The following is a 27953-nucleotide window of genomic DNA, read 5'->3' as shown; positions in this document are numbered from 1 at the left end:
ATTATCATTATCATCTTCATCTCATCTTATTTCAAGTAAATTACTGCAAGCAAGGAGGTCACTGTCAAGAAGATTTTCCACATCTATCATCCTATACACACACGTTCAGCATGAGGTTCCTTCATTCACATCATGGAGCTAAAATCTTGCAGTCCGAGTCTGCCAGGAGACGTTTATTGCACATCTTCTCCGTCTCTTTCCCCTCTCCCTCTGCTAACTAGGTTGATAATAAGGTCAGAAAAGCAACAGTAACCAAAAGAGTGAATTAATAAATGAATGATACATTCAAAAATGCATTATATGAACAGAGATCAAAAGGAAAAGCAAAAAGAGAGTATAAATGATCACCTGTACTCCAGGTGACCATTGTGGGTGAAGGTTCCTCTTGGCCAAGTAGTGACAGATCGTAGTACATGCACACAAACACATACAGTACATACCACTACCTTGATATATACAGTATACACAAAGCAGAATACTCTGGTCAGGACCACAGACAGCAATCTACATACAACGCATGCAGCTTTAATGTTGATCGAATCAATAACTCACACAAGTAATGGAGAGATATAGATGTCGGATGGGACATTCTGAGCCCAAAATAAGGAGATTTACATTTGCCATTGCCAAAATCTCCCTGTCTGATGCATCTCCCTGAACAGCACGTATAGCATAGATTTCTGTGATGTCTGTGCTCACAGCAAGAGATTTGTACAGGCAGAGCTCTAATGGCTCAGATGCTATCTAACAGGAAAAAAAGCAATAAAGTTAAGTAAAGTAAGAAGTTTTCTCAGTGTGATAGGAGTGGTCCTCTGAATAGATTCAAGAGTGTCAAAATTCAATTTCAGCCATGCACAAATTTTTCAAACTCCGGGTCGTCTATGGCTGCAAACCAAATATAGCAACGCAACCTCAGACAAATAGGAAATACATGCACAGTAGCTATTCCAGATAACCAAAAATATGCCATCCATCCACATCAAGTATGTCTTTGGGGTCCATGTGCACTATAAATCCCATTATAGCAAGTGGTCTTTAGCTAGATCAGTCTGAAATAGTTTTTTTTCTTATTTCTATAATCTACTTTAACCATGAAATCATGTTGCATAAACAACCTGTTGCTCGTTATTTAGCTACGTTTTTTATGGTGACATCCACAAATGTATTCACATCTAAATGCTCTGCCGGAAAAAAATGGAAACATTTCCAGCAACAGCAGTGATGTTATTTTCACTGCGGTACTATCAGATTATCACCATCAGAGGGCGTCAGACACCAACACCTGTGGTGATAGAGGGAGTTCACTTTTCATTTTCACGCACTGGATGTTGATCATACTCTCAGCCACAATCACAATAGATTAAAACCAGAAAGGAAGACATAACTTAAGGCTTAACAGCAGCTTTTATTGAATCAAGACAATTTTTACAAAACATTTTTAATCAAGAAATACTTCTTTGCAAACTACAACTTTGCATGAACATTGATTTTGAATTACATCTTTTCTTAAAAACTGAATTAGTTTATAAAACATGACATTTAGACACCTTAAACCACGCTCCTTTACAAAGTGCAGGTGGTGTCATTAAACACAAAAAGGTCCCCATTTCTCTCCCAAACAATGTTCTCCACCATGAAGACATTTTTTACGAGAAATCTCACAAATACGTTGCTCTTCTTAGGAAAAACAAAAAGATCACACTGGCACTATTTTAAACTGTGGCGAATGTAACATTTCAGTTTTCTACAACAGGTCCGCAATTTAACACTTAACAGGTTAAACATGGTAACCATAATCACTGATTCGGGATACATTATGAAAAAAAGAAACAGTTCTTGCATCATAAATGATCACAAATCAATTCTTCAGCAACAGCCCAGACCATTACTCAATAAAATAGGCTCAGGTTGATCCAGACGCATTTTCTGTTCATTTTGAAAAGCATCTTTCAACTGATGAGGGATATTTGTTCTGTGCTTTCAGGTCCCAAATCTCCAAAGTAAATGATAAGATCTCTGTTCCCTCTGCTCAGTTAATCTCATTATGATTTTGCTAATAGAGGACAGTGTAGCAAGCAACATTATGAAAGGTGACACTTAATATATATATATTTGATCATCATCTAACACAGACTCAGTGATAAGACTTAGTGAAATGTAGTTCAGTAACAAAACCTGCGTCACTTAAAAAGACAAAGGAGGTTAAAATATAATTAATACTGAAAATTTTAAAATAATCTATAAAAGCTGGAAAAACTCTGTACAAACATAATGCAATGCAAATCCCAAAAAATAACATTTGTGAAGACCGATGCATCAAAAGATCAAAATAAATCCAGTGAATATAGCAACACAAGACACAAATAAATAGCCAGTGTACACATTTAGGAGTCTTTTTTTCTGATATACACTCCTTTTTAAACGGTTTCTAATCTTCCAATACATAACAGAACAAAAAAAAAATAAAAATAAAAAAGCATAAATATAAAAGCATCTTCTTTATATTTCAGGTCAAAAAAAGCACATAAATAAATACAAAATTACTAAAACTGTTCTTGTCGTTAGTATAAAAACTGATAATAAAAAAGGAGCATGTTCAGTCTTGAGACAGCTTTGTCACTCTCTTTCTGTGTGAATTTATATATTCTAACGAGTTTTGTCCACTTTACAAGTCTCTACTTAAACTGGTCTGGGATCAAATTCATCTGCGAATGGATACTTGTAGGCGGGCTGGAGATGCCTTCCGACCAATCGGACATGTTGGAATGTGGCGACGAGCTGGACCACTGGTCAGGGGAGCCAGGGGAGGGAGTTAGAAACGGGTGGTCGGGCACCTGTAGCTGGTGGTTAGGTGTGTTGTCCATGGGGCCAGAATAGCTGTGCTGGGAGGGAGGGGTGAGAAATTGGGTGCCGAGAATCTGTGTCTCTTGGGGCATTACAGTGTGGATGGGCATAGAGCGGCCATTGTTTTGCTGCATGTCGGAGCCATTCAGCTCGATGTTCGGGAAGCTCTGGTTGACGGACTGCCCGGCTGTGGTGGAGTTGGAGTTCTGGTGCTGGAGCTGCCGCGAGTGAGGCTGCTGCATCATGTGTGCAGGCGAGCTGAGGTGGCTGGTCTGCATATTCTGATAGCCCATAATCTGAGACAGAGTGGCAGTGCCGACACCATGCAAAGCACCCATCATACTGTGGGACATGGGTGGCGCCTGGGTGAAGCTTCCTTGCTGGCCTACGCCTGGGTGCATCCTGGAGACCCAGTCACACTGGCCTCCTCTGCTGCCACCTATGGATGTTGTACCCTGGCTGCTGGGGCTGGACACAGGCAGGTGAGAGAGACGGGGTGGGTTAGGATCAAAAGACATGCAGCCCATATCCTTGCCCATGCTCATCTGGCCCATGTGGGAGTCTCCATTGCCTTGGAGGTGATTTAGAGACATGGGTGGGGACTGCTGGAAAGGCGATGTCATGGGAGGTGAGGCCACATCAGACAAGTAACCGTGCGGTGACTCGAGGGAGTCAACCGGGGAGAGGACAGCTGACGTGTCTAGCAAGTTACTCTTGCCATCTAGTGACTTTTTCTTCTTAATTCTATTATCTTTGCCTCCATCCTTCCCTCCTTTTCCGGAGCTAAGTTTGCGAACCTTCTTGACAGACAGGGTGGGCTTGAAGTTGCTAAGGTAGTCATTGGGGGAGCAGAGGGGTGGGGAGAGGCTGGGGGTGCTTAGGGGGGCACTGTGAAGCCCCGGACTCCTAACCACGTTGTACTCATCCAGGAGGCGGACGATGTCGTGGTGCATGCGTTCCTGGGCGATGTCTCTGGGCAGCTGATCAAGATGGTCAGTGATCTCACGATTGGCAAAATGCTCCAGAAGAACCTTGGCTGTCTCATAGCTGCCTTCACGGGCTGCAAGGAAGATCGGTGTCTCTTCCTACAAAGCAAACAATATAACAGTTAACACGCTAGGCATACTACTGTGAATGTGATGATTTAAATCCCTGTCAAATAGCTCTATCACAGTCACATGGTTTCACATACCTTGTTGTCTTGCATGTCTTTGTTGGCACCATTTTTCAGAAGCACCACAGCAGCCTCCACGTTGTTTACGGCTGCGGCCCAATGAAGAGCAGATTTACCTGCAGAGACAGCAAAAAGGCAGAAGGTTGATTTTCAGCCCACCACATTGGGGGATTTTTATGGACATATGGAGGTAGATAAAACGTTAGCTACCAGAATCATCGGTGGCATTGGCATCAGCGTGGCAGTTGATAAGCTCTTCCACCATGCCCTCAACTGCCAGTCGAGCTGCCAGAATCAGAGGTGTTGTTCCATCGTGCATGCGGGCATCAAGATCAGTGGCGCGGTTTCGGATTAAAATCTGCACAGACAGAGACTTGTTTAGTTAAGTGCTTTTAAGCTGCTGCACACATTTTCAGAAATCAAAGCATGGAGAGATATGAGACTCCAGTGGAGGGGGGCGGTTACCTGGAACACTCCCTGTGCATCTGCAGCCACAGCAGCGTGAAGCGGTGTGCGTCCCATGTTGTCCTGAACATTGGCATCAGCGCTGGACTCCAGGAGGCGTTTGGCAGCATCTGAGCGGGCATATCGAGCAGCCAGGTGGAGGGCAGTCTCACCTGTGCGGTCAGTCTGGTTGTGGAGGTTGGCGCCCTGGTAAATGAAGTCAGAGATGATTTCTGCTGAGGGATCCTCTTCTTCTTCACTGTTACCAGTCTCCAGTCCTCCACCACTGCAGGAGGCGATCATCAGGGGAGTGAAACCATCTGAAACAGGAAGGTAGAGGATTATTCCCAGTCCCCCCAATTCATGTGTATGTCATGTGTCTGTAAGATTACAAAATCTTTTAGGGGATTTTCATGACGACGCTTGCTCAGTAATTCTGTAAATCATCTAGTAGTCAGTGTACACACCTGGTCCTCTAACATTGACATCCATGCAGTCATTCTCTATCTCTCCCTGTGGTGGGGTAGGAGCAATGGACGCAATACGCAGGTCAGCTGCATCCAGATGCTGCTGCGTCCATTTCCTGTGGTCGGTATGATCGCTCAAATCCAACATGGCCTGCTCCTCAAACTGAAAGACCAAATATCACAACGTCAGCATGAGTAGCACACATGAAAACAGTTGACATCAAACAGTATCGTAAAATATAGTGTATTTAGACAAGAGGAAGCTCATTTCAAATTGTTTGTCTTACCCTGAAGCGTCTGCATTCTGGATCCTCATCATCCCATTCATTTTGATTGTCATCCATGAGATTGATGTCAGAGTTTTTCATCGGTCTGTTGAAAAGAGGAGCCACGTTAGACAAGTTATATGACATCATATACAACATGTTACAGTGCACTGCTGCAGGTCAAGGCTAAGAATAGACCCAGCTGCAGGCAGACTATAAAGCATAGTTGCCCTCATATTCCACTTTCAAAGTCTACTTACTTCAGTCCCACAGAATCCTCTCCCAACGGCTCTCTGCGTTTCTTTTTGCTTGGTTCTGACACTTTGAATCCCTCAGGAAACCAGAGCTGGCCGTGCTCTCGTCGCCGCTTACGTGACACTAAAACACCCAGGCAGACAAAACCCAAGGCGGCCAAGCCCAGGAAGACAACATACATGGGGTAGAGCTCAGGACCGGGGGGAGTAGGTCTCACACCTGGAAAGACAGTCAAAGTCACTATGTGTTACTAAAGATTTCGACTTGGTGACCATTGTTAATCTAGCATGTTAAATATACTGTGTATACAAAAAGGCTGGAGATTAGTTACATACTGGTGACAGCTTCAATATAGGGAACGTTGAGATTCCCACTGGAAGCCAATGCTCCAAGGAATGCAGCTACATCTGTCGCACTCTGGAAGCATTCAGTCGACTGCTGGTAACACTGACGGTTGTCAATCTCCAGGTACACCACAGACCTACGAGCAGAAATGGGTGGAAACATTAACACATGAACACTTTTCTCTAATCCAAAAACTAATCATTTTCCTGCTTGAAACATTAGAGATATGTTTTACAGATACACAAGAAGAATTGTGACTTTTTGTGGTGCCCACCCTTTGACTTGCACAGGATCCAGCTCTCTGCGTTTCCGAGGGCTGACCATGGCTGAGACGCTTTCCTTCACTTGACCCAAAACATTGGCTGGCACTGAAGCCCACTCGGGCCAGCCATCTGCTGAGCGCTTCAGAACGTTATGTTTCACAAGGTCCTGTTCATTGCCATAGTAAGGAAAGATCATTGGTTCTCCTTTGGCATCACGGCGGAACACCACGTTGGTGTGGAGAACACTGCTGAGGTCTCTGAGGAAGACTGAAGAACGATTCTTAAGCTGTTCTGGGGGAATGTGGACCACCAGAACTAAGTGCCCGTCTGCCAGCTTCTCTGGCATGTTGTTGGCACAGTCCAGGCCGTCCCATTCGCACTCTGCATTGTTGCAGCCCTGATCACAGTGACCGTCAGCATAGTGGTCTTTACAGTACTGGTCATACAGTGGGCTGGAAGAAAGGAAGAAGATTGGGTTAGTATTCTGATTGAAAAGAACACAACTATAGGACAAAATATTTAGCATTTTTCTCTATTTCCTAGACTTACTTGCACTGTCCTTCCTGTCCCTGACAATCGAAGCCATCATAAAGACACCCAGGGCTGTTGCACTGGCCATCACACTTCCCATCGTTGAAGTAGCGCCAACACTGTAAGGCTGCAGAGCAGTTTTGCCAAGGATCATCGAAGTTAAGTGAGCAGTCTCCTCCATCCCAGCCACAGGCGTGGTTGTTGCACAGCGAGTCGCAGATATGGTTCCCGGCCCACTCGTCACACTGAGGAATCTCGCAGCTCACCTCCACTTCCGGAGGTGGGGTGATGTCCCGGCCAAAACCTCCAATAAATGAATAGTCCAGGATGTGGCACAGCAGGCCGTTGAAATTGCTGGGGCAGCTGCACTGGAAGAAAGGCACCTCTGGGGTGATCTGGCAAGTGCCACCATTGTAGCAGGGGTTGGAGATGCAGAGGCTGTCGGTGGGGGTCTGGCACTCAGGCCCAGTGAAGGTGGGTGGACACAGGCAGCGTGGGCCTATGTGGCCCGACACACATGTACCTCCATTCCTGCAATTCAGACTCCCACAGGAGCGAGAATCATACTCGCAAGAAGAGCCGGTGAAGCCCTTGAGGATAGAAATGGACAGGGGTTATAGTCATTGTGCTATACTTGAGTATTAACATTTAGTAAAATGATCTCTAATAAGTTAATAATATTGGTGGAACACAGAGCTTTACTCACAGGTGGACATTTGCAGATGAAACCATGAGGTGTGTTACTGGCAACAGCACATGATCCTCCATTCCTGCAGGGTCTTCCTTTACAGCCATCAAACACCTTGTCACAGCGCTGACCTGGAGAACAGAGGCAAAATTGATGTGTCACAATTTGTTCGCCATTTCGACACTGCACAAAAGGTATAGTGTAGTCTTGTTTTATGTTGCCAAATGCACATTAGTACCTGTATAGCCTGTTCGGCATTCACAGCGGTAGCTGTTGGTGAGCTGAATGCAGTTGTAGGACCCTCTGGGGTCACAGGGGTCTGACAAACACTCGTTGACGTCACCTTCACAGCGCTCGCCTACGTACCCTGGCGGGCACATACACTGGTATCCTCCAATGCGGTCCACACACTTGCCATTGTTGAAGCACTTGGGCTCGTTGGTCAGTGGGTCCGTGGAGGGGGTGCAGTCATCCAAATTAATCTCGCAGTGAACACCTGCGGAAAACATAAACGTTAGGTCAGATGATATCCATATCCTCAATTTGTGGTCACATTTGTTTGTCAAATGTATTTTTTGTGCTATACAGGTATACACTACCTTGTGTTCCTCTGGGACAGGAGCACTTATATGTGTTGATGAGGTCAATACAGGTGCCTCCATTCTGACAGGGCTGTGACTGACATTCATTGATCTCTTTGGAGCAGTTTACACCATGGTAGCCAGGGACACACTGACAGAGAAAAAGTAAAATCAAAATTGACCTTTTATTTGTTATAATCAAATTTTGTACAATTACTCTCGATTGGCATATCTGCGGATTTCCACGTGATTTGTTTAATTCCAATTTAACCTACCTCACAACTGTAGCCTCCCAGATAATCAGTGCAGACAGCTCCATTTTGGCAAGGATTGGGTGAGCACTCATCCACTTGGTCCTGGCAGTAACTCCCGGTGTAGCCTGCCTGGCAGCGGCAGTAATGTGTGTTTCCAGCGTCCAGACACTGGCCTGAGTTCCTGCACAGGTGAGCCACCTCCACCCCTGAAATAAACAAGGTAGAAGTTACAGAATGTACAAATCACACTCAGGACCTGTAGAATCAACAAGTTTAACATAAAAAGCCTCATCATCACATGATGTACACTAACTTTTGATTGGCTATCATACCTTGCTGTTTGGCTGCGACCTCACATGACACACTGGGGATGTCACAATAGAGGCCAGTCCATCCAGTCTGACACTGGCAGGTGTAAGAGGCTCCCTGCTGCCAGCATGAACCTCCATTTTTACAGGGGGATGAATCACACCAACGCACAAGATTCTAAGAAGGAAGACAAAGAGACAAACTTAATAAGCTGTATAGAGAGAAGGAATGCATGAAACCATCACACAGCCCTGTACAATTGACAAAAGAGAATTTCACCCTACCTGACAATTGACTCCTGTGTACCCATGAGGACAAGTGCACTTGTACGTCCCATAACTGTCAAGACAGGTGCCTCCATTGAGGCACGGCTTGGAATCACACTCATTGATATCGTATTGGCAGTAGCTGCCAGTGAATCCAGGTAAACACAAGCAGGTGAACGCATTAATTCCATCCACACAGGTGCCGCCATTGAAGCAAGAGCTGAAGAAACAGAAGAAAATTAAGATATTACAACATCATTAGACTTGCTCTGGGTTGATTATTTAGCAAAATGTGATGGTTAAATAAGCACAGTAAAAAATATTCTGCGCTACCTGTCGGTGCAGTCGTTGGTGTTGATCTCACAGTTGATACCACCGAAGCCAGGTGGGCAGGTGCAGGTGTAGCTGTTGACACAATCTGTGCAGTTGGCACCGTTCCTACAGGGGTTACTCTCACACTCATTTATGTCCTGCTCACATCTACCACCACGGAACCCAGGCAGACAGGTACATGCGAAACTGTTGATGTCATCGCGGCAGAAACCACCATTACTGCAAGGATCTGAAACACAGAAAAGAGGAAATAAAATCACAATTTCTTAGTAATGTTTTGAATTATAGAAACAATGAGGACTTGCAAATGTAAAAATCTGCTCCTTACTTGGTTTGCAGTCATCAGTGTCTGTCTCACACTTCTGGCCAGTGTAACCTGGCTGACACTTGCACTGGTAGCCACCCATAGTGTTATGGCAAATAGCACCATTGCGGCATGGGCTCTTCACGCATTCGTTGATATCAATCTCACATGTTTGACCTTGAAGGGAAAAGAAAATAGTTAGAGGAAAGTCATATCACATTGTCTGATGGATGGAAATATTTATGGCCAGTTTGGACCAGGTGAAAAAGTAACGGATGGATGAATACCTTGCCATCCCTCAGGGCAGATGCAGGAGAAGCTCTGGTAGTCTTCAGATTCCTTACATACTCCACCGTTTTTGCAGGGTCTTGGGCTGCAGGGAGCCAGCAGGATCTCACAGTTTTCACCTGGTAGTAGAGCAAAAAAAACCATCAGTGTTTGCATTAATAATACAAAGCAACTGCCATCACAAAATCAATATTAAATTTCCATTTGCTTCCATTCCAGACACTCATAAAAGATTTCAGTTCGAGCAATGACACAAATCCCAGTTTCCATCCCACTTCCTTATCCATTTCCATGACGACTTAGCCAAACAGGAAGGGCCTTCCTGTTTCCTGCTATTGTGCGATCACAGACAGGAAACAGGAAGTGGGAATAGGGCTTGGAGCAGGCTCCAGCTCTCCGGCTTATATTAGCCACTGTAGCATGTTATTCCAAAACATACACACACACACACACACACACACACACACACACACACACACACACACACACACACACACACACACACACACACACACACACGCACACACACACACACTGTTATCCCTGCAAAACAGACACGGAGATATTTTCCACACAGAGACATCCCTGTTAGTGGCCATTAGGTGATGTTTTCTAAAACAACATGAGATAGGAGAAGATAAGCCTTCTGTGTGGAAAGTGGAAGATAGATAAATTTTCAGACCTGTGCATACAGCTAAGTCAGCAGCAAACTAAATTAAACAGCCCAGGTAATAGTCTGATCCTTTATGTGAAAACTAAGCAGCTACATGTCGTACCAGTGTAGGGCAGCAAACAGTTGCACTTGTATCCAGCCACATCATCGATGCAGGTGCCCTGGTTGAGGCAAGGGTTGGAGGCACACTCGTTGATGTTAGTCTGGCAGTTAGGTCCTAAAGTGGCAGGATTAGAGAACACACTTGGGTTAGATGTAGGCTAACGGGGCACACACTCACTCTCTAATGAGCAAAGCAAAAGAAAGGGAGTGATAAGAGGTCATAAGGGTTACAACTGACCTGTGAAGCCGACTCGGCAGGTGCAGTGGTATCCGCTAGTCATGTCCTTGCAGGTTCCCCCGTTCATGCACGGGTTGGACTCACACTCGTTGTTATTGATGTCGCAGTTTGGGCCACTCCAGCCAGAGTCACAGGTACATTTGTAGCTTCAATGCAATGGAAAATGCAATGTTAGGTAAGCAGCATTTTTTTTTTCTTCGATTGAGTGAGTTTTATTTTTTGCAGATTATTCATCTTAAAACTGGATCTGTGCTCACCCATTGATGAGGTCCTGGCATCGGCCGTGGATGCAGGGGTTGCTGCCACACTCATCCACCTGAGACAAACAAGTGGCATCGTTGTAGCCCTCTGGGCACAGGCAGGTAAAGCTGTTAATGCCATCAACGCATGTGCCCCCGTTGTGACAGGGGTTGATGGCACACTCATCAATGTTGATGTTACACATTGCACCTGAAAGAAAATTAGATATGATTTTAGGACAATAGAGCATATATTCCATTTGAGAGATGCAAATTGATAAATATCTACACTGGCCATTATGAATGAGGTGCACTGTGTCACTTTTAGACAATTAAGAGAGCTAACAGCTAAAGACTCCCACAACATTTAACAGGCAAAAGCTGTAGCAGCTCTAATGTGTGCCTAGCCTGGCGGCCCCTGGAGGCCCCTTTGCCTCTCCTCCATTGATTGAATGGGGCCCTGTTGAATAGGCAGAAGGAGGGCTTCAGCTGGATCTGAGAGGGGGAGGTGATGCCAGAAGAGAGGGGGGTGGCTGTAGCTGCTCTCCCTATTGACACACACACACAACTAACCCCCATCCGGGGAGAACTACCTCACCCAGAGCTGTTTACAGGGACAGAAGGCCAGACCCATTTCACACACAGCCGAGTAACAATTAAACCCCCCTCTGATCCCCTACCCAGCTCCCTCCTCCTCTGCTCTTCATCAATCAGGAGGGGAGGGCCCAACTGCCTGATCTTCAGTTACAATAGTCCTCTGTCCCTCTGTGTCTCAGTCCTGCCGTGCCCTCCACACTCACCCTATCAGCACAAAAAGATGGAGGGGAGGAAGAGGAGGAGGGATGCACACACACACTTGTTCCTCCCTGCCCCCTTTCTAGCATAATCACAAGGCCACTACCAGTCAGAACCGGCTCGGTTGGGCCATGAAAGGGAGGAGGACAAGAGCGGCCCACTTGTTGGGACAAGACTTTGTCACTTAAGTTTTGTATACTAGTACATTACAGGTGGACATGTGAAGTAAGTGAGGGGAAAACAATTAAATCGGAGATATTTATGGGATTTGTCACGCAGTTACACACGAATAAACATCAGATATGTGATTAAAGGCCAGGCTCTTTTCCTTTTAAAGTATCACCTTACAGACTCTTTGCAGGCTCAACGTCACAGCCTTTTCAAATGGCAAACAAAGTTAGCGCTTTGTGTGTGTGTATCAGGTTGGGGACTGTGTTCCTTTCTCTATCCCCCACTCCATCCCACACAGGCAATCTGACACCATTGTTCCGCAGGAGTGGACCCGCCAGCCACCTGTCCTACCTGCCCCACCCAAAGCTCAGGGGACCATCCCCCTGCACCTGTAAACTCCACCCAGTGCTCACCGGTGTAGCCGGGCTCACATGCACACTCGTAGCCGTTGATTTTGTCGATGCACCTCCCGTAGTCGCACGGTTTGCTCTTACAGTCGTCCAGGTTCACCTCACAATTGAAACCTGTCAACCGGAACACATGTGAGCAAAGCATACAAGAAAAATCTAGAAAGTGTAGCTGGAAGAATCTGAGAGAGTTTAATATTGATAGTTGAAGTCTCACCTGCAGTGCCTTTGGGGCAGGCACACATATATGTGTTCTCCCTGTCCTGACAAGTGCCACCATTCTTGCAGGGTTGGCTTAGACACTCATTGATGTTGGTCTCACACAAGCGGCCGGTGTAACCAGGGCGGCAGTAGCAGGTGAAGGAGGCTAGGCCATCCTTACAGGTGCCATAGTGGCAAGGGTCAGAGTAGCACTCGTTGATGTCAGTCTCACAGTGCTGTCCTGTGTAACCTGGACAGGAAAAGTGAGTAAGTATTTAATAGAATAATGGAAGTGTTCATTTGGAGAGAAACTACAAAAATTGCAAAGAAATTTGAAAGAGAACTCAGAAAAGGCCATTGTTTGGTTTACCTTCAGCACATTCGCAGGTGTACTTGTTGGGACCGTCGGTACACTTGGCTCCATTCTTGCAGGGGGTGCTAGCACATTCATCAATGTCCACCTGACACAGACTCCCTGAAAAACCTGCAAATGCATTGAATAAAATAAAGAGTTTTTTCTTTAGATCACTCATTAAATGTGTGAAATTTCTTAACAATACTTTAGCACGTTACATTCTGTATATCATGGGCAAAATTGAGAACAGGGGAGCTCATTTGCATCTGCAGTAGGTCCCTGTAAGTCCTAACAAATCATTCCACAACCCTCCTTCCACAAGCCCTCCCTCCTCTTACTCCTTGGTTCTTACTGTGCAGTGAAATCTTTCTTTTAAACCAGACACAATGGCCTCCAGCTTACCAGCCATAAACCAATCCCTGCCCCCCAATTATGCCGCTAAGCTCTAACACAAACTCTCATGCCCGCCAAATATGCTAATGTTCCTGCAACCTGATCCACTCTGTCCTGTTCACCCAAAAACTCTTCAGTATCAATATTAGAAGTAAATCATTCACATTCATTCGGTGAACCATATATGGCGTGCTATACTCATTGACAGCTAAGTTAATGATTTACTCTTTTATAGTCTCCTCTCTGCTCCCATTGTCTGACCAAAAAGGGGTAAATTTAGACCCAAAAGATCCAAGAACCTATTCCTTTCACTCCATTAACCCTTTCATCCCTCACATTCCCTGATATTTTCTCACCTTTGGGGCACTCGCAGTGGAAAGAGTTGATCTTGTCGATGCACTTGCCGTTGTTGAGACAAGGCTGGCTGGCACACTCATCTGTGTTGATGTGACAGAACACACCCTCGTATCCTGTAATCCAAGGGACACATGAGGATGCATGATTATTAGTCAAATCGTGGTTCATTTCTTATTCAAGTCATGATTCCAGGGTTTAATAATGGTCCAAAATGACAAAGATTCATGGAATTAGCTTTCCTCTTTCCCTCTCCATGCGATATAAACATATGCTTATACCTGGCATACAGATGCAGTGGAACCCTCCGATCTGGTCCAGGCAGGTGGCATCATTATGGCAAGGATTAGACATGCATTCATTGACGTCCATCTCACAACGAGGTCCTTCGTATCCTTGAAGACACTTGCACTGGAAAGAGCCTTTGGTGTTGAGGCAGCGACCACCATGTTCACAAGGGTTGGCACCTACAAGATTTAAGATACAAGGTGTCATACATGTGTGGTAATTAATGTGTCACTGCAAAAGGACGAAACAGTTGACTTTATATCTTACCGAGTGAGCATTCATCAATGTCCAGGTTGCAGGCTGATCCGGTATAACCTGGGGGACACGTGCAGATTGCCTTGCCATTGACTGGGTTGGTGTCACAGTTGGAACCTTTTTGACATGGATTGCTGATGCAGGCGTCATCAAGGTGGCACAGCAAACCTATGAGCACAGCAAGAGCAAATGTCCCTCAAACTGCACTCATTCACTTCAATAAACTCATAATCTGTAACTGCAGGATTTCTGGAACAGCCATGGAGAGTCGTACCTGTGCGCCCATGGGGACACTCGCAGAAGAAGGAGGCTACTCGGTCGTGGCAGGTCGCGCCGTGGTAGCAAGCAGCGCTGGCACAGTCATCAATGTTCTCGCTGCAGTCGTCACCCGTCCACCCGTTGACGCAGACGCAGTGATAGCTGCCGTGAGTGTCGTGGCACGTTCCTCCATTCTGGCATGCATTGGGCATCAACTCACACTCGTCCACATTTTCTGTGCAGTATTGACCTGAAAGCATTTATGAAGAAAAAAGGAATAAGAACAGAGTGACTACAAGTTTGTAAACGCTTTTTTTTTTCAATTTCAAGTTTCAAGTTAAAAATCTGTGGTTACTCTCTTGGTAAAAGGTTACCTGTGTAATGAGGTGGGCACTGGCAATTGTAGGTGTTCACACCATCCACACACACACCGCCATTCTGGCAGTTGTGGCCTGGACAGTCATCGATGTTATGCTCACAGTGCTGACCCGTGAAGCCTGGCGAACAGGTAGAGAACAAGACAAAAAAAGAGACAATGTGTGAAAAAGTGGGGAGTAACAAATGTACAGAAAAAAGTTCTAGAAACATTTGCTTTAAGTTAACAATCAGACCCTTTCTTCATATTGTTATCACTGTGCACTTGCAAGAGATAACCTGTCTACATCCTCGTGGCAAATTGTTTTAATGCCCTGTAGATGACAATGCAACTTGTCTCCTCCTCAAACATCAAAGGCTTGAGTGGGTGTTTTACAGCCGCGATAGTCTGATTAACTATCAGCCTACAGCTCTGCAGGTGCCCGTGCAGCTCTGCTATCAAGCCGCATTCCAGCACGGACACCCACGAGAGACACACAGCGTGGGTTAAACTTTAACACACAGTCCCACAATATCTCTCATTCATCTGCATATCTAAACAGCTTCCTCTGTGCTGGTCATGAGCACTCAATCAGACAACACAGGCAGCTGAAAGCTTAAATAATCACTAAATATATGACATTCCAGAAAAATAGAAATGTGTTTAGTACACTGTGATTTGAGGAGAAAAAGTTTCCTCACAGCTGCTGCTCTGCCTGTAACAGCGGTAACCATAATTGCCCAAGATTATCCAAAGTTTTACACAATACTGCACAGCTTTGAGTGCCAACACAATACAGATGCCTAACAGACCGGCTGTATTTAGTTGAAAAACAAGGTATTTTTGTGTGCGTGTGTGACCTCACGAATAGGGTGTGTATATCTATACGTTTCTGTGCCTATCCCTGATGTTGGGGGGGGGGTTCGCTGGTGATTATCAGGAGGAAACGCCTGTGGGGCCGCATCCTGCCAGTGAGGGCTGGCAGTGAGAGATGGGAGGGGGGTAACTAGAGATTACTCATTCCACTCCATCAGATTTTACTACAACTACAGACGGGCTTTTAGGTCAAATGATGTAATAGGAAAACAAAAGTGAGCGCTTTGTCGTTGCACTAGCCATATGCAACTCCATATGTCTCCAGAATAAAGCTAAATACTATTGGTCTGCTTATTTACATGGACATGTGTGTTTGTGTGTTACCTGGCAGGCAGCTGCAGTCATAAATGGTGTCTCCCTTCTGCACACAGGTGCCTCCATTTTGGCATGGCGAGGGGCTGCATGGCATGTAGGGGGTCTCACAGTGTTGGCCAGTGTACTCTTGAGGACAGCGGCAGTGGTATGAGCCCACCTCATTCACACACACACCACCATTAAGACAGGGAGAGGGACTCTGGGCACACTCGTTGACGTCTTGCTTGCAGGTCTGGCCATGGAAGGCGGGTGGGCAGGTGCAGATGTAGGTGGAATCAAAGGCTGAGCACTGGCCACCGTTTGCACATGGATTGGACGCACATGGGTTGGCAAGCTGGCAGGTTTTCCCTTGAAAAGAAAACAAGAGTCATTCATTATTCAGGTTCAGAGAAAGCAGCGGCACAGCGTAAAAACTGTATTTGATCAAACTGTATCTACATACCTGACCAACCAGGTGGGCAGCGGCAGCGGTAGGCAGTGAGGGTAATGAGATCACATGTTCCTCCATTGCGACAGGGGGAGCTCATGCAGGCATGGTTGGTGGGAGTCAGGCATAGCCGGTCAGTGAAACCCAGGCGGCACGCGCACCGGAAATCAAACGTGTTGCCGTGGGAAACAGCGCGGCATTCGCCACCATTGCGGCAAGGTGAAGGGCTGCATGGACTTGGATACTGGCACCGGTTGCCTACATAGTCACTGGGACACCTGGGAGTAGACGGTAAACAAGCAAGTAGTCACAATTAGAAAACAAGTTTTTAGTTTAAATCATGGGAACAATTATCTAAATAGAAGGGGAATACGAGGAGGGTGGGAGGAGGGAGTAGTGGTGGGGGACTAAAAGTTTCCCGCCCAGGAAAGTCCCACTGCAGCCGGACAGGGGCAGCATGTTGTTCTAGTGTGTCTCTCTGGATTAGACTCCCTCAGAACCTTGAAAACACATTCTGCTGGGACAACAGACGGCACGAAATAGTCTAGCCGTAACAGCCCGTTCCCATCTACCTTTCGCCCCCATGCTGTCCACACTGATCCTGGATGACCCTAGAGATCAAGGGGACTGTGCCGGCTCTGGATGTCCTATATGAAGCACAGCATTCAGGCCCTAAGCCCCTGGGTGCTTTCCTCCCATCCAGACTAAGTATGGATGCTGCTACAGTCACATAGCTCAAACTGGATGATTATATGAAGACATAGACGCTGAACATAGATGAAGACTGGCCTCTCTTTTGCATTGTCTGGGTACATTTTTGCCAAAAAAAATGACTCATGATTCACTGGTACTGAATTCCAAACTGCAAACTACTTAGACATCATTTAATATGCAGCTTGTACATAATGGTGATGTCCTATGTGTCACATGCAGGAGCATTTAAATCAGCAAAAAATAGTTTCTGTTTAAATTGGAGCTTGTGTGTGAGTGTGTAGTTGGGCATATGAGCGTGCAAGTGTTTATGCGTAAGGGAGGGCATCTGTTGGCCTCCAAGTATCTCCACAGGGAGCAGGTGCGCATGTTAATGAAGGCAGCTGTTGGACAGGGCTCCTCCCCCTCCCCCCCACATATCCCTCCTCCCTCCCTCCCCTCTGTCCCCTTGTCAGATGGGGGTGCTGACAAGCCAACCTCTCCTCCAGGGACATAAAGAACCCATGTGAAGTCAGCTGTTGCAACTTCTGTCTCTTCACCCCCCTCCCCACCCCCTCAACCACAGCATTTATTCTTAATTCCTTTCTTCCTACCTGTTCCTCTTTTGATTTCATATTTTCTGCAAAACACTGACTCTGCTGTCCCTCTTCTTCCCGTCTCAACTTCAGCTCACATTCGGCCCTTCTGTTTTCTCGTTTCTCTCCCATGTTGACTTTTTACAACTCCCAGCAGTTTGCTTTTTACAGCTTTCTCCTTATGTCACACGGCACTGCTGAAAACTCCCTTGTTGACTTAGTTAGGTGAGACCAATCAGGGAAATTTTAACAGTCCCATGTGCCCCACAGGGTGCCCAGACAGTTGCAATTGGCAGAAGATTGTAAAAGCATTTGGGGTGACTTTGAAGTTTCCCTGCTTCCCACTTCACTTTGCCGAGAAAACACACTGACTAATCAGTAATCACTGCTGTGGCATAAAATCACTCAGTTTCATAAGGTCTGATGAAACAGATGTTATCAATAATCTGTATGCGTGTGCACTCATGTGTGTGTCATCCCATGCTAACTAACTGTAATAGATCCTCTTTGTCCTGAAGTTGGCCCAGTCTGAGATAAAGATCCACCCACGCACCACGGCAACAGGTCTCTCCCAGCGATGTAATGTCCCCTCAGGCCGGAGCAGATGCTTCCCTGAACTCTGACCCCAAACACTTTTGTGACTGCGGGACGGCCTCTTTGCCTTCTCTCCCTTCTCTCTTTTCTCCCCGCTGGGCCTGATCTACCATCTGCCACTCTGGGGGTGACTTTATCCTCCGACACAAAACCAGCCCCACTGTGCGCTGGAAATGCCACCAAAGTGGAAAATGTTATGTAAATGGCTGAGGGTGACATACAGTAATCATGTGTGTGAGTTTCGGTTGTTCTTTCATATTATTTAGGAGACTATTACCTTACTGTCTCTATTTTCTCATGCACTTCGACACTCGCTCTCCCCCTTTTCCTCCTTAAATGGCTATTTGTTTCTTCACTTTGCACCTAATTCATTTTGTCCAGTTAGCTGATGTTCCCTTAGATGTGTCTAATCATTACTTAGGGTCTGACCCCTAAGGTCAACATCTGTTAGTAAGACTAAGAACAAGGCAGTGAAGCTTGAGGAAATGAGAAATGTAGTGGGTCTAAAAGGCTCTGAACTCCCACCACAATGACTGATCTGCACTTTACTCAGATCATTGGGTTTGATACTGCAGTAGAAGATGAATATTGTCAACACATGCATACATGATAGCCATGCATACAGCGATACATACAAGCAAGTGAATGAATTCTTCAGACATCTCTCTTTCCTCTGTCAAGCTGCAGTTTTCTAACACTGCAGGCACAAGCAGCACATAAATAGTAGAATAATATGTCTGCATTTAAAATATTGTGTTGCCTTTGTGGAGTTAAATCAAAATAGTTCTTCCAGTTAAAAACAGAGCTCGTTTTAATAGTGATTAAGCTATTTCCTGTGTCACTCTTTAAAAAGAGTGAGGTGGGAAGATTTATGAGGGTCAGCCACAGTGACGAGGACTGAGCACCTGCTTGACTAATGACTGCAAGATCACTTTCACACACAAAATACCAGTTAACAAACACCAGGGTCATAACTTCGACAGTGTCTGTGTGTGTGAGTGAGCCGATACACCTTTCTCTACTGGTGGCAGATTTATTTCGGTGGCTGTATGCAGAGCTCACAGTCAAACAAGGAAAAACACCTGCCTGCCACTCCACTTTTTACGATGGTTATCAGTGACAACACACCTGCTGATGTACCTCTAGCCTGGAGTCCATTACTCAGGTGGGTACACAGCATGTAACCACAACATCCTCAGTTTGGAGCTGGACTGGGCCTATTATCCTATGTCAGTCCCCTGTTTTCCTCCTAGTCTTTCTTGTCTCATAGCAGATGCCTCTCATGCATGGGATTAAAACACAGATAGGGAAGCATGCACGCACCCACACATGTGAATCTAACCCATTTACCCCATTGCCCCATACCCTGTGGCATGCAACACTAAAGTGAGCAACACTGACCTGCCAAAAGAGTTGGGGTTTCTACATTCGACAGCCTGAGCGGGTGTCTTTGAACTTTCAGCACTCACTATTACCAAATAGCCTCTTATCTCTCAGCTATGACAGCAAAGCTTTGATCGACCTGCTCTGAGATTCTCCAGACTCACAGGATCCTGATCACTGGCCAGTCTACTCTGAGGCCCCATTGACACTAAATGTGGGGAAATATTTGACTATGTATTGAAGGTTCTCTCCAAAGTAGCTTTTTGGGCTTGTTTTAAGGTCCCACCAACCTCATTCCCCGCTATATTAGAGGGGTCCTGGCATCTAGGGAATGGGCTCAAGCAAGGGAGTGGCAGCCTTGGAGCTTAAACCCCAATAAAAGCCCAACACCAGCAGGCACACTTGACCCAGCCATGCACTTGTATGCTCCTGATTCGCTTAAACCCACATGGAGCTGAGCCTTAACAGAGACCTGCTTGGTAATCCTATAGGAGGACAAATGAAGAGCGGCATTCCTTAAGGGAGACTGGAACATCTTTTTAGCGGTGCTGAGCTCGCTCTAGACAGTCTTTATGCGTGAGACATTTTATCATCAATATGCAATACCGGACAGCTCTGTGCAAGGTCAGAGAAGTCTGATCGCACCAACCGCTGCAGCATTTCAGTCAAATTTTCTGTCTCGGTCTATTTCTGTCAGACATCTTGAAGTATTTGAGGCATGTAGCGAGACAGTTAAGATGTTTTCTGAGTTTATTATTAACAGTCACCTCAGACCAAAACAGTGTCTATTTCAGCAAAGCAGCAATGACTGTCAGTCATGCAAAGGCGGGGTTGAGGGCAACAACCTTGCAACCTCACTATGCCCTCATTACTGTTTCACCAGTGGAAACTAAATTTGACTCACACAGCACTGTGCCCTTACACCTTTTTAAGCTGCCTACATAGCAAGACGACTACAGCTCCATGGGAAACAGGAAGCCCCAGACCTTCAGATAACCCCTTACTTCACAGAACTATGACCGAGTGCTTCCCCATTACGGTGGCTTGTTGTTGTTTCTGTGCGCCTACAACCACCACGAAACTAAGTACAGTACACTCTTAAGTCTAGACAAGAATCTGGTTTCCCCCAAACTGAAGCCTGTAATGAATTTGTCTGTGGAGTCAAGAGTAATAAGCAAAGCACCCTTAGAAAGAATTACAGTGTTGCACATGTAAGGAGAAATTCAATATGCTTCTATTCCCTGAAAACATGAAATCCCTTTTTCTTAACTTCACCTTTTCTTTTGTTACTGCTCTCTGTCTTTGTGGGTCAGATACATGTAACAAGATTACGCCAGTTACAAACAAAAGATGAGCTCAATCAACATCAGAGAGATAAATATACAGCAGCCAAATATAGAGAACAAAAGCCAGTTCCTGTTTTAGGGATGATCAGAATTAACTTGATTTAAATTAAGTGCGAGTATTTTTAGAATCAGGATGGGGAGAAAAACATCCTTTCTGCACAAAGGGGTAATGGAATACCAAGTTTGTCTCAACACAGGCTTAATCCAACTAAAATCATCCATAAGACATCTGATTACCACAGTTTACACCAAGCCTAACCTTGTTCTCTTTGCCAACATGTGATTTCACTCTCTGCTCTCACACTCGTGGGAACTGTGCTGAAAGAGGATTTAAATCTACCTTGCCACTCAAATCTGTGTCACCATATGCTTACACACTGCTGCTCAAACCTCAATGCACGACAAGACTCACCACTGACTTCAAGAGCTGCGTATGTGGGTTTAAAGCACTTTAGCATTTAACCCTTTGACCTTTCATTTAACATCATGTGACGGGGATTGCACATCTTAACCCCATGCAACTCATCTCTAGTCTGAATCTGAGGCATCAGTGTCCCTCATCAGAATGCCAGCCTCTTTTCCTCTTTAACCAGGTTGCAAAACTTTGTGGACTTTCCACACGTCACCATAACTAAACCTCCTTGAGACTGTAGCACACAATTGAAAAAGTGATGATGAAACCACAAGATGGACCGTTTTTGGAAGCTCCCCTGGTATAGACGCTACACTCTGACCCCTGAGCGCTGAATCTCCCAGTGCACCCTGTGACTGATGGCTGCTTGGCTTGGCAGAGATGAATGATTAATGAGAGGAAAAGCAAGGAGGAAGAGAGAGCGCGGGTGGGTGAAGTGATGCTCTTATCCTGCCTGTTTTTAATTGGGCTGAGCAGAGATGGAGACCACAATAACAGCTTTGTGGAGGAGGAGGGTGGAGGGAGAGTTTCTGTGTGCGAGTGTGTGCACACGTGCGGAGGTCTGTGTGGAGGTCTGTGTGTGTGTGTGTGTGTGCGGAGTGTGCAGATTAGATATTGTGAATCAGCGGGCCTGGGCTAGCAGCGTGGGCTCTTCAATAGCTCCCCCTTGTCCCTGCAGACCAGAGAAGCGCCTGCCATGACCACATGCCCTCAGGGTAAGCCAGGCCACCCCTGAGCTTCTTTACAGATGAATAAAAATCATGCCACAGCTGGAAATCAAAATAAAAAATGATTTCAAAAAACTTCACTATCTCTCCTCAGGACCTTCTATCAGTAAATCCTAAAATTTGACATCCTCTTTTCACCTCATCTTTTGCCTTCTGACACAAGAAAAGTGAAATAAAGCGAATCAGTTAACTCACAGACTCACATGTAGGTCAGTTTAAGGGAATATGTTAGCATATATGTTAAGTATCTCACCCACAAACTATTAGCATCAATCCATAGACTAAACAAATAGTCCACAATCTGCCTCTCTGTCTGTTCCTGCTTGTTTGCCTTCAAATTTCTGCACTTTATTCCAATTAATCTCACTCTCTTGACATCCAATCCAATTACATTTCACAGCCATCTGGCTTTCTAATGGAGATCATAAGCGGGTAAGGTGGGGGGTGGGGGGTGTATTCATTCAGAAAGCAGGAGACAAGCCTTCTGAAAAAGGAGGGGGGGGGGGTGTTAGGGTTGGACAGAGGGGGGTTGGTGGGGGTTATGGCAGGGGTTTGGTGTGTGTTGTGGTGTTTGGGGTGGCTGTGGCATGATGGGAAGCCCTACTCAGATTAGTCACACAGCATTATTCTGACTGCAGGACAATGGGTGACGGGCGGCGGGCGAGCCCCAGCTGTCGCCCATGAAAGGGCAGAAAAACAAGATTTAGGACTGGACGCGTCCTCTCACTTTGCTGGTGAAGGGGTCTTGCATTCATTAACGGGCCCGCTGATGTGGGGGTGGGGTGGGGTGTGCTTTTGTCCAGCTAACCCTCTCTCACCTCTCTGGAAGCACACTCTCTTTTTATTTCTTCACTTCTTAAAATCTTTTCTCTTTAGGGAATGTGTGCAGCCTTGCAGAGCAATGCGGCTCCTGGAGGGGTACAGGAGCGCACCAGCTCAGAAGAACCTCAAGGGCCTCTGGTTGCTGGGCACAGGGCCCGCTCAAAGGCTGGAATGAAAGGGGGCATATGCGGCCCCTTTTTCTTTCCAGCCAAAAAAGCACTTTCAAGTACCAAAATCGCACTATACTGCACTTCTGAGGCTGCACAAATTCCAAAACACAGCGACAAACGCCACACAGACAATGCAAAAAGAGACAGGAAATGCTAATGTTTTGTAGTGGCCTGCAGTGCAACATCTGGTGCATCGCATGTTGCTGCTTTTTTGTCTCCTTACTGTTACTTACTTGCATTCTCCATTTCCATTTGAGGTGGCTTCACACCTCCCTCCATTCAGGCATGATTCAGTGGGCAGAGAGCATTTTAGACCTGTTGAGCACATGAAAAATATTAAAACTCAGCATTAAATCACAAACACAGCATGAGTGAAATCCACACTGTATAACAAGCTGTTGGGATTAACGAGGATTATTGGGGGGGGGGTTATTCATCGGAGAGATTTTTAATATATATTTATTCACAGGAATTCATTTTTAATGCACACGCGCGCGTCCACCTCCTGATCTTTAATTGATTTGTTACACAGTTGTCCGTGGGGGATATTGGGAAGCCTGTCGTGGACACCGGTGCGGCCAGAGCGCGTGGTGCGTGGCTTTCTTTTTTGGGGGGGCGGGTGGAGGGGTTGGTGGGGAGGGGGGCGCACGCTTTTGCGGGGAAAGCGCAGCAGCTGCGGGGCTCAGATGCGGAACAAAAGAAATCAGAGTCCAGCACGAGCCATAAAACACTCTCCTCGGGCATTGTTTACCGGCAGACGGGAATAACAGCACCTCACCCACCCCCACACCCTCCACCCGGCACTCACAACACATGCAGACAAAAGGTGCCCCCCCCCGCGCGTTCTCCTCGCGTCCCCCCCTGCCCCAACACACGCACCAGCATCCATTATCTCCCATGTTATTTAAAACCGGTTCTCAGGACAATTTGAAAGTTTCTTACAACCAACATCCAAAGTTTTATCATCATTTATTCTAACTGAGTAGAACCATTGAAATAAAGTTCAAACCCAGTGAAATTAAGAGTTCTGGCCCACACAGGAAGTTTTGATGATAAAGTTCTGAATTAAAAGTAAAAGGCTGGTTACATTTGTGAGTCTGGCGTGGGTGTGCAGACAGAGTAAACAGTTAACTTGCGTAAAAGAACTTTTCATGAGCGTGCACCGGGGAGATCAGCTGCCAAGCGCACCGCAGCACTTGGCTGCCGCACTTGTAGCGCGTTTATTCCCACGACCGAGAAAGGCTCATAAAACCACTCCAGAAAAGTCTTTCCAGAGGTTCAGAGGTATTCATCAGTTTTTGATCTTCAGCTCCTACTTTTACAGCTGCAGGAGCGACGAAAGGAACACAGACTATTACTACAACTAGTACTACTACACATTCTAGCCTACTATTAACTTTTCCCAGCCTTATAATTTGGATTGTTAGAATGTCCTTGTTGGCCCCTTTCACGTTCTGAAGCTCGTAATTCTCTGTAACAAATCTTTTGGAGACATTTTACCTTGTGAGACGACGATTGCAGGAATCAGAAATGTTAGTTTCACAAAGAAACGATACATTCCTCTTCTTCAACTTCACAAATGTCGTTGACTCCCACGTAGGGTTGGCATAGATCCGCAGGTTGGTATATTCCAGGCGTCGGAGTGAATTAGATATCCTTTATGGGGGGGAAAAAGGGGGTAAATCCAACAGAGACAGAGCAAAAGTCTTCAAGAGGACTCAGTTCATAGGTGTTGCTCTGGTGCTTTCCGAGTTCTCAATGAAATCTGCAGGCAACTCTACAAGTTCCTCCTCCTCCTCCTCCTCCTCCTCTCCACCCCCCCTCAACCCTCCTCCTCCTCCTCCTCAGGACAAATAAAAGCTCTCCCTCTCCCTCTCTCTCTCTCTCTCTCTCTCTCTCTCTCTCACTCTCTCCACAAAAGCACATAAAACATGACATTACTTATAAGACAATGATATTAAACAGTACTCTTTTATATATTGTACTTTTTACCCCACATCACTCACTTTACAGCTTTATGGACCAATTACTTTGCAAATTAAGATTTTGCAAATGGTACGTTTATAATGTCTGATGTACTGTCATGCATCTATAGCTTCCCAATACAGCAGTACTTTAAGTACATTTTGTTATTTTGAACTTATTTAACTTATTTAATCAAACGTATTTTTACTCGCCAAAATTTGGAGTGCTTTTTTTTACAGTGTGGGGTTGAAACGTTTGCTCATTTTTAAAGTAAAGGGTCCTTCTCTACCACTGAAAGTAACTAAATACAGTGTTTGTGTGTTACATGAGTGTATCCATTTTCTGCTGCTACTAGTACAACTACTCATATGACAGCACACACAACATTTCAGCTGAATAGGTGATCAGAAGAAACTTCCCAAAGTAATTAAAATAAATTCAATCATAATTACCTATAACATCAAAATGGGTCTTGCACTTTTCTGCACTAGTACTTTAAGAACATTTCGCCTGGAATAATGTTTTACTTTTAATTGTGGTAAAAAGTAAGTAAATGATTTTGTGTAAAGTCAAATACTTTACACGGAAGAAGCCATTTCATTATCCAGACTACACACTTGACACTTGTGCATCCAGTGTGAGAATCCCATTCTTCACGTGTCTGCTTGAAATGTAATATTTCTGACTCCAAACCACAAAATGTCAATTTTGTGAAATAACAATACATTTCAGTTCCTATTACAGTTTCATTCTCACATCACAGCTGACTGCATAGATCCCTTTTTCCATTGACTTTTCTAAAGGCATGACAACTTGTGTGATCTTCCCAGTGATGTCTTTCAATAAGCAAAGCACATTACAACATACTTCTATAGCGTTTCAGTTACAACATACAGCATCGCACAGACAGAGAGTGCATGTCTGTGCCAGATTCCTATTATTTCTTTTTTTCTCCTTCTCTCGCGGCGAGTGAAACTGTCAAGGAGTAGCTGCGGAGTTTCAGCACCCCAGGGCAAAGATTATTTTATTATGAAGCCCACGCACATGCTGGTCCTTCTGTTGGTGAGACTGCCAAATGGACCTACGCCAAAAGGGGCTAGGTCTCTTGAGGTGCATGAAGTGTGGGAAACACCAGGAGAAGAGAGAAAAAAAGAGGGAGTGTGAGCAATCAGCTACAAATATTGCATAACAGGAAAGTAAATTTGAGAGAAGGTGTTGCACGAACGAAATGAAAAAGATGTGCATGGGCATGTAGAGTGATAGTAGGAGAGCACCTGACCCACCGTGAGAAATGTCAGATCTACGAGGCACACGCTCAGCTCAAGTCACGCCTGCTGTTAACACATGCCCTCCTGCATCCTCGGTACTTATGAGGTGTGGTTTGGTCTTTAAATCAAAGAAAGTGCTGATTTGTCAGAAGTTCTGGCAGAGCGTGCTGCCTTTTATCTGTCATGAAATCAGAGCTTGCTTTTTCACTCATGAGACTCTCTCTGACTTGAGGTATTTATTTGTTTTTAGGGGAGAAAATTTAAGGCCATGAGAAAATGCTCTGTGATGGATTCACAAGGTTGGAGAGGGGAAGACCCAAAGCTCGGAAAAACAAATTCTATCAAAGCTTAATATAGAAAGAAAACCCAGAGAGGTCGACACAAAGTGCAAGAAAACAGAGTAATTTCTTTGAGATTAAATATAAATGCGACTGCCCTCTGCAGTATGAACTCTGACAGCTCAGAGCGGCAGAGTCTGACCTGGAGCGCATTGCAATTCCTTAAAGTCAGACTCCCTTCCTTCCTTCTCAGGGAGCAGAGATGAAGCGGGGCCAGAGGTCATGATAAAAAGTAGCTCCCCTTGACAAGGACTACATGATGTCATCCTACTATCAGACCTCAAAGCTTCACCAGAGCCGGAGGTATTAGTCTTGGTTCACACCCAACCAGCAAAGTCTCAAAAAAGCACTATGACGCAGAGTGCACAGCTGGACAAAGCAGTCAGAAAATATGATTTCCCTTCTTTAAATTGAGTTAATCCTTGATTAAAAGTGTTCAAATGGGGCTTTGTTTGCAGAACCTACTGGTTTTCTAGAATTTACTGGTTTTCTAGAACTTACTGGTTTTCTAACGGCAAGACTTTGTAAATGAAAGGTTAAACAACTCACCAATAATTTTAAAACAGGCCAAGAACAATGCCTCGTTCACATCAGTGCTCAGAGAAAAGGCTTTGTGCCAAATCTGCCGTTGCCTAAGGTATTTCACACCTTTATCTCTGCCAGTCTGATGGCCCAGTATTTACTTAAGGACTCCAGCTGAATTGGCTGCTGTTTGTTGGAAAACAACCCCTGTGTTGGCTACTTGAAGACAAGAGACTGGAAAAGCACATCACTTTATCAAGAGGAACATTGACCCCCCCCCTTTTTTTTTTTTGATGTGGAGCCTCTGTTTGTTTTCTCTCCGGAGCATACGGTCCTGGTCTGGATCAGAGAACAGAGGTCCTCAGGTGTCCCAATTATCACCTGCCACTGATGAGCTTCACATTCAGCTTTTTGACAAGCCACTCATTTGTATGTATGCCATGCTAATGTCAAACATGCCCAGGCACTCGGTAATGAAAAAAGAGTGTTATGGATCAAGCACTTTGCCACATGTGCTTCACATCTAATCCCCAGTGACAGGTCAGCACATGAAGGCAGAGTTTATCATCTATGTAACAGTGTGAGATTACAGTAGGACCCCATTTAACACTGATGTATATATCTGAATACTGATTTAAAAACATTATTAGTATTATTATCATTAATGATAATATGCATGAAGTACTCCATTTAGCCTTGCACACCTATGACATTTCTGGACTCACAATGTAACCAGAGATGGCATCTTTTTTATTCTACTCATTCCTCTTCCTTGTCAAAACCTGGGAGGCTTTATTCAATTTTT

General features: G+C 45.3%; 1 protein-coding gene across 1 annotated transcript; it reads right to left on the bottom strand.

Annotated features, from left to right (window-relative positions):
* Positions 1 to 1435: 1435 nt before the first annotated feature.
* On the bottom strand, positions 1436 to 24668 carry notch1a (notch receptor 1a). The gene is made up of 34 exons (XM_070850113.1): positions 24556 to 24668; positions 23289 to 23370; positions 16330 to 16592; positions 15897 to 16235; positions 14716 to 14838; positions 14358 to 14591; positions 14096 to 14251; positions 13822 to 14007; positions 13543 to 13656; positions 12809 to 12922; positions 12455 to 12688; positions 12244 to 12354; positions 10883 to 11075; positions 10626 to 10771; positions 10389 to 10502; positions 9612 to 9731; positions 9349 to 9501; positions 9021 to 9249; positions 8706 to 8907; positions 8445 to 8598; positions 8134 to 8318; positions 7877 to 8009; positions 7516 to 7773; positions 7296 to 7408; positions 6608 to 7179; positions 6070 to 6510; positions 5786 to 5931; positions 5456 to 5669; positions 5217 to 5301; positions 4930 to 5092; positions 4484 to 4782; positions 4229 to 4376; positions 4037 to 4134; positions 1436 to 3929 (listed from the first exon to the last, which is right to left on the bottom strand). Exons 1-34 carry the CDS (start codon positions 24611 to 24613, stop codon positions 2676 to 2678), a joined length of 7434 nt encoding a protein of 2477 aa, XP_070706214.1. The 5' UTR covers positions 24614 to 24668; the 3' UTR covers positions 1436 to 2675.
* Between the last annotated feature and the right edge of the window lie 3285 nt (positions 24669 to 27953).

This window comes from Pempheris klunzingeri, chromosome 19 (genome assembly GCF_042242105.1).
Source record: "Pempheris klunzingeri isolate RE-2024b chromosome 19, fPemKlu1.hap1, whole genome shotgun sequence".
NCBI classification, from domain to species: domain Eukaryota; kingdom Metazoa; phylum Chordata; class Actinopteri; order Acropomatiformes; family Pempheridae; genus Pempheris; species Pempheris klunzingeri.
The sequence above is the reverse complement of the archived record's forward strand: the minus strand, read 5'-3'. Positions and strand labels throughout refer to the sequence as shown.